This window comes from Calonectris borealis, chromosome 28, assembly GCF_964195595.1.
Source record: "Calonectris borealis chromosome 28, bCalBor7.hap1.2, whole genome shotgun sequence".
Taxonomy (NCBI): Eukaryota; Metazoa; Chordata; class Aves; order Procellariiformes; family Procellariidae; genus Calonectris; species Calonectris borealis.
The window spans coordinates 2,410,610-2,421,501 of NC_134339.1; the positions used below are offsets into that span (position 1 = coordinate 2,410,610).

A 10,892-nucleotide genomic window follows, 5' to 3' on the forward strand; every position below is an offset into this window, starting at 1 on the left:
CTATTAAGCTTGCCCAATCTCATTTTTAATTCTATTCTTCTCTCTTTGTATTCTCTGGGTATCTTGAGAGACATGAAAATCTCTCTTCTGCTCTGCACACACAACCAGTTTTGAGTACAGCAATTCTGACAACTTACATGGGATGAATGGAAACCCCTTGGCATGTTTATAGTCGCTACTTTCCCTGCCCCTTATTTTCAGGTTTTTTCTGTCTTCAAGTTTCAGCTTAGAAATATTTATAGGGAAATCAAATCATCCAGCAACAGATTTGGCCAATTCTCAATGCACTTCTGCTTGTTCAGCTTTAGGAATGGCCATCAGCCCAAATACTGCTCTAGATTTCCCCAAACCATTCAGAGTTACCCTTTGCTGTAAATTCACCAACTCAGTGACAATCTAGTGACAATCTAGCTAATTCCAGGCTAGTGAGGATTTCAGATTTGATACTGCAAAAAGGAGGGCTGTCTGCTATCCACTGAAGAGCTATTTTAGGGATGAGACACGGAAATTTCTTTTTAGATTATTTGCCCCCCTGCAGCCTATTCTCTTATCATGAAATTCATGCCTGTGCAAAGAGTCAAATAAGATGAATTTGTATCAATATCACCACTACATTCTCTAGTCTTACATGACTTAAGCATGTGGCTTTTCCAGTGACGATGATCCTACCTCTCCATCAGAGCTGGAATTTTTTCCTATAATTCAAGATTCCTTTTGGTTTTGGTCTTAGCCTGATTCTTTGCTGGGCCCCAGGGATCATCTCTCACAATAACTGGGGAAAACCATTGCAGGCATCAGTCACCCTTGGCCTCAGTGGAGATCACCAGGGGGACAATAATTACTGCCAAATGTGATAGTGGTTTTTGGTTCTTGCATCTCCCCACCCAGAGGGATTTGGGATTGTGTCATGGCGTGAGAACAGATTTGAAACAATGCTGACTTTCGGATCCCTGGCCTAAAGGGGAGCATATTTGTGTCCTCCTAGTTCTTGACTTACCAGATCCCTCAAATGTACTGCAAGTATTTATTTCAGTGATTTATCAGTTTTACGAGTCCATGTTCGCTGCATACTTCCCAGGCCTATATGTGTTCATGCAATGGATACAGTTTGATGAGTAATTTGCAAATAAGAAAGTAGAGCAATACCACTGGAGAAGCCAGCTGTTCCTGTCCCAGCAACCCCCTGTTTAATGGAAGGATATTGACTCAGTCCTGCAAAGGGGGTGCTTAATTCCTCTCAGCTGAAACACCATCCTCTTGTTCTGCAAAGGAGCCCAGCATCTGTTTAGCTGTTAGGAAGGAGTTCAAGTCCCAGTGATTTCAATTATTTTGGGTTCTAAGAATTCGGTTTTAAAGGTGCAGAGATGCTAACTTTCTGCTACCACCAGTAGAAATCACACACCTTAAAACTGCTAACAGCTATTTTGCTGGGTAATATTGCAAGCACAAAAGTATTCCGAATTCAGCACATCCTGAAGTTGTTTGCTGAGCTGCGCTATGGGTCGCTTTCCTAAGACTCTCCGCAACACCTGTAATTCTCAACTCAGTAATACATCTGTGGCAACAGAAACATTCTTCTCTGATCTCACCAAAGCCCCAGACTTACGGTGTCTCACATTCCTGCTGGAGACCCTTCACTTTCCCTGGCCCCTGGAGCATCCTACCTCCATCCCCAGGGATAAAGGTGGTGTGAACTGGTGCACAGCTCCCTCCTGAGCAAACCCTGGTAGCAATACTGAGCACCTCTCTCATCTCTGCTGGCCTGGCTCTGCTTGAGCCCAGACTGAGTAGCTGGGGCTCAGAAGACCTTGACATAAGATGCTCAAAGAAAGCTGAGCCTTTCAAGCACCTGAATTCAGCTCTTGATCCTCCATTGCGGCTCTCCTTAAGGAAATGGAGATGCCTGGGAAGAGGTGGAAGAGTGCATCACTGACTGCTCCTCCTCCCAGAACCAAGGAGGGACTCTAGACAAGAAAGATTGATTTAAGTGAACAGAGACTACTTTTTCTTGGTTATTTTAGTTAACAGAAAGGAAGCCTTAATTTAAGTAGTTCTTTTAATCTCTGTTTTTATGTTTTAGGTTTTTTTCCTAGAGAATGGATGATCTGAAACTAAAGATAGCTTTGACAATTGATTTAGCACTTTCTTTAATTAACCAGGAAAATGTATGATATCAAAATATATGCCTTTTAATTGAGCAATTATGTAGTTTCAAAGAAAGTTACTCAGGTGTTTACTGTTTTCATTTTTATACTATTAGAAAATGAGGAGAAATTAACTTATTTTTTCCAGATGGTTATTACATTTCTACTTCTAATACATATTAAATTGTCTTTGGGTTGAAATTGAAACAGCATTAAATGGGCCTTTTTAATGTTTGATGGTACTTCTCCTGTCTCCGTGCCCAGGGCTGAATTTCCTATAATTCAGAGCAGAGGGCAGCTTTGGGTGCCTTGGGGACAGGCCATCTCCAATACAGAGATGCAGTCTTGAAAGATTACAGATCTCTGTATCTCAGCCCTCTTTCCTTCTCCTCTCAGTAAGGGGATGGAGAAAGAGACTACAATGAAGGGAAGTCCCATCAGGGACCTCTGGATCTCCAGTCCGAAACTGCAGCCCTGGCTCAAAAATCCTCCCTGCACTCAGGCAGAGGTCTCCCAGGACCCCTTGCACACGTGGACTCCAGACACACATACATAGAGAGAAAGCCAAACTGAGAAGGTTGCCTGGCTGCCACCAAGGTGACTAGCTCACACCAAGATAAATCTATAAAGAATCATAGAATCATTAAGGTTGGAAAAGACCTCTAAGATAGTCAAGTCCAACTGTCAACCCAACACCACCATGCCCACCAAACCATGTCCCTAAGCGCCTCATCTACACATCTTTTAAATACTTCCAGGGATGGGGACTCCACCACTTCCCTGGGCAGCCTGTTCCAAGGCCTGACCACTCTTTCAGTAAAGAAATTTTTCCTAATATCCAATCTAAACCTCCCTTGGCGCAACTTGAGGCCATTTCCTCTCGTCCTATCGCTGTTACTTGGGAGAAGAGACCAACCCCCACCTCACTACAACCTCCTTTCAGGGAGTTGTAGAGCGATGATGTCTCCCCTCAGCCTCCTCTTCTCCAGGCTGAACACCCCCAGTTCCCTCAGCCGCTCCTCATCAGACTTGTGCTCCAGGCCCTTCACCAGCTTCGTTGCCCTCCTCTGGACACGCTCCAGCACCTCCATGTCCTTCTTGTAGTGAGGGGCCCAAAACTGAACACAGGATTCGGGGTGCGGCCTCACCAGTGCCCAGTACAGGGGCACGATCACCTCCCTACTCTATGCTTACAACAAAGTACTGCCCAAGTTTAGGTGACCCGAGCCATGCAAAGCTGACTGCAGGGTAGACACCTGAATTTTAGTTGAAATTCATGAGAAAAAAAAAAAAAAGAGAGAGATGGAAATAATTTTTAAAATATGCATGATTATTATTCAGTTTCATAAAAGGAATGAAGCAAAACACAAGGAAAGTCTTACAAAGACTGTATAGGTTTTGGATTCCATCTACTTAGGTTAATGCCAAGTTTAAGCCCAATAATGTTTACAATATTTCTTTTTTTTTTTTAGCAAAGGGGGTCTATAAAATCTTTTGTTATACACCTTTTCTTTGTCAATACTACTATTTTTTCCCCTTTTGTCAGATCTTCACACATTTTGTATGTATGATGGCAAGGAAAATCTTCCCTTATTCGTGCATATTTAAGTTTAAATTCTCTATATCAGCAAGGAACCATAGAGAAGACTTTCCTTTGAAAAAGACTAAAAATGCAACTCATTTCCAGGAACTGCTTAACACTTTCATCTGGAAAGCAGCATTACCAACTTTTTCATCTTTTTTTTCCCTTAAATTCTGAAATAAATCAAAACTTCAAATCCAGTTCTTAAAACTTCCAGACAAAACCCATGTAACCTATTAACTTCTACGCCAGATAATCTTTTGCCATGCCAATACTTGCCTTCATGTTTCCTGCCAATAACAAGAGAAACCAGCCTAGGCCAGAAGTCCAAGATCAACCATTTCACAATATAAATCAAGACACAAGGAAAATTTAGGAACAAGAGTCTTAAGTCAGAAGTTTCCAGCTACTGCCTTAATTTTGTTCCTTCTGTTGTTTGCAGTATTTCATCTCTGACTTTATGAATAAATATTAAGGTTTACATGTGTGGAGTATGTAGACCTGGAAGCAGCTGAGATGTGCTCAAGAGGTGACTGGTTCACAGTGACAGAAGCTCCAGTTGCACCTTTACTGAAGTGATATATGCTTACTCTAAACTCGGCTTTAGCAAACCTTGGAGCACGGAGACCCACATCCTGCCCAGGGCAAAAATGTGGTGGGAGAAGGCAAGAAAGCTTTGCTAGAGTTTGACCGTGCTCTTCCCTGCCATGTTCTTCCTCATCATTTCTAAGCGGAGATGTCTCAAAGCTACATCCTTGAAGATGGAGAGTCCTCTATGCATCCATGAACATGCATTTCACTGTCTTGTAAGGAAACCGGTATTTAGAACAGAATAGAATAGAGTAGAAGAGAATAAAATATTTCAGTTGGAAGGGACCTACAACGATCATCTAGTCCAACTGCAATGACATGTAAGGCAACCACAAGCAGCACAGTCCATTTCAGACAGCAATTTTGAATAAGCACTGGAGTCCTGTTGTTGCTCTTTGGCTATGCGTGCATGTAGTTTCAGTTGGTGTAGTTAGTGACATACCCCACAGATTTGCTTTTTTAAGTATTGAAATCACCATAGTTACAGGGTCTTTTTCACAAACAACCCACACAATCAGTAGGAAGGAGTCTGGTTGTCTAAACTACAGGATTAAGTTAAGAAATGGGACATTTTAGCTTCCACTGCCTCTTAGTAGCACCTTGATTCTTACTCTAAACAGGATTTCATTTTCAAGGGAGTTTTCTACAACTTCGAGGCCAAGAAATCAATTTTTTATAAGGAATAAAGCTGAGCTTCTGCATTTAAAGAACTCTGGGACTTTGAGGAAATCAATACCTCTCGCTAGATTTACAGTAGCAGCAGAGATGGTAACACTGCAGAAAAGATTTGCTGACTCCCACTTAGGGCTTATTCCTTTCAACGAAGTCAACTAAAACGTTATGCTGGAACTTGGCAGAGGCAGAATCGGAGCCTGAATCATGAAACATCTGACAGTGCTGGTTGTGTTCTGGGCATCAGCTCTGTTTAAAGGCACATGTTTCCCATAAACCTAAAGCAAGAGTGAAGAAAATTACAATTGCTGCTGGTCCAAAAAACCCTTTTGTAATTCCTAATGTACTAAGATGCTTGTGGAACTGCCATATCACGGATGGAGTCGGATTAAAATGCTGATGGAAATCATCTGCTCGCTGTGGACACCTCAGAGTGAACTGCGAAAATGGTGAAGCTCATCTCTGCTCTGTCCAATCTCCCCTTGACATTAAACACCATCCCAGTGTCAGCTCCAGTTTAAATTGGTGCCGTGTGGCCCAGAATCAGAGCCCGTGGCTTTCCCTCTCCACTGCACCTGAGTTTCCAAGCTTAGGGTGGTGGATGGAGACTTCATCCCAGCAACTCCTCCTCTGCTGGTGTTTTGCAGTTGCAATGTGCCTTTCCATTCCCCAGTGTCAAGCTGGAAACTAAGAAGGTGTCAAAAATCTATGGGAAAGCAGCTTGGAAACTCCTCATATTCCCCATAATTAATTTAGACACCTCTCTGTCTTTTTGTATAAGTCAGAGCAATGGAAGAGGTATGACAAATGCCTCCCCAAACATCCCCTCTTCATCCATCTTCTCAATTGCAGTGGCCATTTCATAATTAATGGGCTTGACATAATTAGTTGTATTTAAAGTCAGGCTATAGCTGAGCCTTTATTCTTACTTGAAAAAACAGGCAGCCATGAACTTACAGGAAATCATACTGCCAGCAAACAGCTCAGCTGGCTGCAGACTAATCATCTTTTCTTTCCCCTTTGTTAAACACATTCTTGCTCTTGGAAACTGTTCAATAGTTCATTAAACTAATAATCCCATTCAAATCCTGCCTCGTAAATGGATTTGTCAGTGCTGTTCCTTTCAGGAGACGGTCATTTTAAATTGTCTCTACTTTAATGAGTTTAAGGACAGATTAAATCATGGCTTTGGCTGCCATTTATTGCTCCACATTACTTTATTAATTGTTATTGGTAAAAGCATTGGTGAATAACAGGCTTGTTTATTTTGCATTTATTTCATGCTTTGCATTTATTTCATACTTTTCCCTTTATTAAAGGAGACTGGTATGGAAACAGAGCTCCAAATAAATATGTTTCCAGCAGAAACATATACAATCTTTCCTCCTGCATTGCTGAAGCCTCTTTTACCAACAAGACATCTACAACTGTCCTCTTGCACAGCCAGTTCACTCCAGACATCAGCAAGGAGAGCTTGTGTTGGTCACGTTACTAGAGAGCAGTTTCTCACTACGAGCTCTATGACATTAAGTGATTCTCTGTATCTCTATTAGTACCAATTGACCGAGACTTCACACAAAGTAATTTGCCACCAAAAGAGCAGATATCTTGTGCTACTTGGGCTTCCTCAAGACTTCCCTGGGAAACCCACAGGAAGTTATTTGTGCTATGTGCAGGAATAGAAGATATTTAAGAGAAAATGAAGGAAGGAGCACCAAATATGTTTGGATATTTGATTCTTCCAGAGGTGGTAAAAATTTCCCTATAAAGATATCTGGGCCACACTTCTCTGTGCAGTTCCAGTGTGATGCTATTTTCTTGTCCAAATTGTGATATAACACAATTTAGAGATGGAGGGAATCTGTGGTTCCACCCACCCAAGATGAAAGAAGGCACAGACAAGAATAAATAGTAGAGCAAAAACCAGGTCTAGCTTGTCAAGATAGGTGGCTGTCCTTTAAGTCCTTTAATGTATCTGTCTGTCTGTCCTATTCCACTTTGGGAGCAAAAGTATTTCTGCCATGGACAAAATGATCTGCAAGTGGCATGTTAATGTTGTAAAAGGCTTTGAGATCTGGCAGGATAGAAGGTCTCAAGCATAGTGTATGAAAGGAAAACACTTACAACTTGTGTTGGGAAAACAAATTATTTCAAGGAACAAATAAGACAGGGCTACAGACAGTCCAGAAGCCCTGAGCAGAAGGCTTCCACAAAGGAGAAGAGGAAGCAGGAGTTAGGACTCTGCACCGCATCATCACGAGATCTAAGTAGCGAATCCTCAAAATCTGTTTGTCCGTTTCCTTCCATTCAGAACGATATACAAACTTTTGAACGTTCTCACAGAAATCAGTGTGTTCAGGACGGTGGCTGGGGGTGCTGGCCCAGGGTTCACTCTGGAAGCTGCCAGTTCAGGCCCATGTGATGCAGCTAAGCTTTGCTGTATTTTAATTCCAGTTCTATTTAAATTCCTTTCATGCAAGCCTCAGAACCAAAGAAAGTCTCAGAACCAAAGATATTTCAGATGAAAGTTGAATTGAAATTAGCGTATCTCTCTGAAAAAGGCAGTTGTGGGTCTTTGAAAGCAAATGCCAAAGCAAATAATTGAAATGGTGTCATAAACCATTAAAATAGACACCACAGATAAATGTGTTTGGAGGTTCAGATGTGTGTTTAGAGGTGTGGCATTATAGAATAGATGATTCCACAAATTGCAATAGTCAAGATAAGCCACCTGCAGGCCCACATTGTAAAATAACACCAAATTTAAAAAGACAACCCTATCTTCCTCTATATTTAAAGTTGCACCAAGAAAACTCACTGTTCATTCATTTCTTTTGCTACTGCAGTGCTAGTCTGTGTGTAAACCAAACCTTAAATTATGACTTATCTGATTTTCCCAAAGAAGCATATAAAACTCGGTTAAATTTCACAGCAGCAAAGAATCCTGATACCTTAGGGCAGCAAAACCCAGGTCAGGGAAGATGTTGATCCACAACTGCAACGCTCCAGAATTGTTTCAAGGCAGAGCAGAAAGAATGAGGGACTAGCGCTGTTTGGAGACTCTACAACAAAGATCACTGGGTCTGTGGCTCTGCAGGAGATGGCTTTCACTGGCTGCCAGACCCATCTACAGCATTGCAGCTGGTGACATCTGTAGCTGCTTTCTAAGCCCAGTAGAACATTATTTAAAACATCACTCTTCAATAGATTTCTCATCTCAAGTGGTTTTTATCTGTTTGTAAAATAGAGATTTTAAAGAGAGAGATTGCTGAAGGGCTGGAAATCCTGAAGGAGAGGTTTGGACACAAAACCTAGGAGACTGTCAGGGTCACTTGACACAGAGCATGGGAAGCGCCTGGGGCAGAAGCTCCAGCCACTCTGCATTTTGCCAGCTTCCCCTGTGTTGCCCACCATGATTCCCTCCCTTGAAACAAGACTGTTCTCCCAAGGGCCAAGAAACAATGCCTCTTCAGTTGTCTTAAATTATAGTTGCAGACTTCCTTAAACAGACCTTGCACTTATCCCAGTGGGGTTTCTTCTTTTCCTACAGCAATTGCTTCAGAGGGCATGAGGAAAGCAGAAGAGAAAATGAAGGAGGTAGCAGTGTGGGCCTCAGCTCCCCGCAGGGGACTGGGAGCCAGACACTCCAGGCCTGATTCTGATCCTGCCTCAAACTTACTGTGGGCCCTTTGGGAACTTACAGAACCGATAATTTGGTATTACTTTACTTAATACAATTTGGTATTACTTTACTTAAATGTTGATCCATGTCTGAGGCTTTAAAGTAGAGAAGGGTTTTCAGAAATAATTTCTAACTTGGGAATCTGGGCTTCATTTTTAAAATGCACTTGGGATTCGGACCCTTCAGACTCACCAAAAGTCAAAAGGATTTAAGCTGTAAATCATTTTTGAAAACAGGATCTGGTCACCTAAATCAGAGTGCCGTAAGACCACTGGACACCAGTGACTTGCTCTCAGGTCCCGGGGGGAATGGAAACACTTGTCGTTTCCTCCCTCTGCCCTTCCTTTCTCTTCACAGGGCTGCGTGAGACAGGATTATCCACGCACATGTCAACTCCTTCCAATCCTTTCTATCCCCAGTTATGAGCACAGTAATCGATCACATATAGTCCTGGACAGCCAGGCTGAACAAGAGTCTCTGGATCTGGTAGACTGTCATCCCATCCTTTCCAAGAAAGGGCCTTCATCCCCATTAGTCATAAAGATTTGGGATGTTTTATCTGAGGGATGACGGACTGTCCATGGACTCAAGGAGGAGCATGGCAAAAGTACTTATGGGTCACATTGGGGGAGACACAGGGTGTCCCTACCCTGTGAGTGAGCTAATGGCTGCTTTTGGTAGCTGGTTTTGAGAAGACCAAACGCCCAGGACAGTTGCTGTCCATCTTTTCCAAATCCGCCGTAGCAGGAGGGAGCAGCCATGCACGTTTGAATTCCAAGAGCAGATGCCGCCAGCCCCACGGCCCTGCCCCTGGCAGCTCGACGGCCAAGCTCTGTGTTCCAGCTCCAGCCCAAACACAGCACATTTGACTGTCTGGGCTGAAAGCACGGCACTCCATCCCATTCAAGAAGCATTCCCCAGCAAGTGCCGGAGGACTCTGGCACAGCCCAGGCTTCGCGCGTGTATCACGTTCTGCTCTGATTCTGCCCACTGACACAGGAACACTTTCCAAGAACTTCAGCCAGGCAGACTTAAAATAACCCAGAATCAATGCTGGGGCCAGGAACCATCTTGAGAGCATGCAAATACAGCTGAGCTCCAGCACAAGCTTCAGGGTTTTCTAGCTGAGCCCTGTCTCCCTCCTCAGGTGGAAAACACTCACAGGTCCAGCTCTCGCACTGATTTGTCTACAGATGAAACCACAAGCACAACTCTGCTGCACAACAAAGGACTTAGTGTGACACCTTCCCGTTAGCAACAATCATCATGTAAAAGCAGCCATCAGAGGCAATAACCTCCCAACACAACCCAGAACATTGACAGGTAGCAGAGAGCCGAAGGCGACTCTAGGGTCAAAACCTGAGTTGACAGCATCCCCACTAGCGATGGTGGAAAGCCCAGCCACAGCCATCCCTCCAGGTAAATGCCCAGCATCCCTCCCACAAACGGGCAGGGTGTGGATGGCTCTTCACAGTCCTGGCAGGTGAGCCCTAAGGTGCTGCGATCCACTGAACATAGCAGCAGAGCTCAGCGCAGCTCTCTGCTTGGTCGTCCCCTGCAGCATGGGCTTTCCTCCTACCGTAGGTCTGCAGAGCAGACTCCTTCCTGAGCTCAAGGAAAGGACAGAAAAGGCAATTGTGTAAGCATGTCTCTATGTGCTATGACAATAAACCAAGTTCTGCTTTGTAAAATAGAAAAGGACATTAAACGTACCCTCGTAAAGTGTCTTGGCCTCTTCTTCTCACTCTGTTTGCTGGCTGTCTTTCCTCGTAGCCTGCAAATCTGTCTGTCTGCAAGTCCCCTTCATACTGACCCTGGGCTTGTTCCACGTACATAACTGCTGTACATCCCAGCATGAACCTGGCCAGCCATAATACCCCCATGATGGCACGGATTCCTCAATTCCCCCGGCTGCCCCGAAAGCTTCTTCCAGCTGGAGGGTCCCTGCTGCCTTGGTGGAGGATGGTTTTTGGCAGCAGCCCTTAAGTGCCAAGGTGCCGTCCTGCCGTTCCCTTTCTAGAAGCAAAGACAGAGGAAAGAGAAAGAGAGACACAAGTGTTCTTAAGGGCTTTCACATTTTTAAAATGATTGATCATCCCAGGCGGCCCCTCCCTGGATTTAATACAGTGAGGTCATGCAGTCATACTGAGTTTGGCTCCTTCTACATGCAGCCAACATGGTTGCACTGTCATTCCCTACCACAGCATTGCCAGACCTTTTC

General features: G+C 43.7%; 1 protein-coding gene across 1 annotated transcript in view; it reads right to left on the bottom strand.

The window, feature by feature from the left end:
* Positions 1–10,554, bottom strand: part of FBN3 (fibrillin 3) — a 110,829-nt gene extending 100,275 nt beyond the window's left edge. Inside the window, exon 1 of the mRNA XM_075175372.1 lies at positions 10,385–10,554. Within this exon, the coding sequence (XP_075031473.1) occupies positions 10,385–10,554 (170 nt within the window). The remainder of the gene's footprint in view (positions 1–10,384) is intronic.
* Between the last annotated feature and the right edge of the window lie 338 nt (positions 10,555–10,892).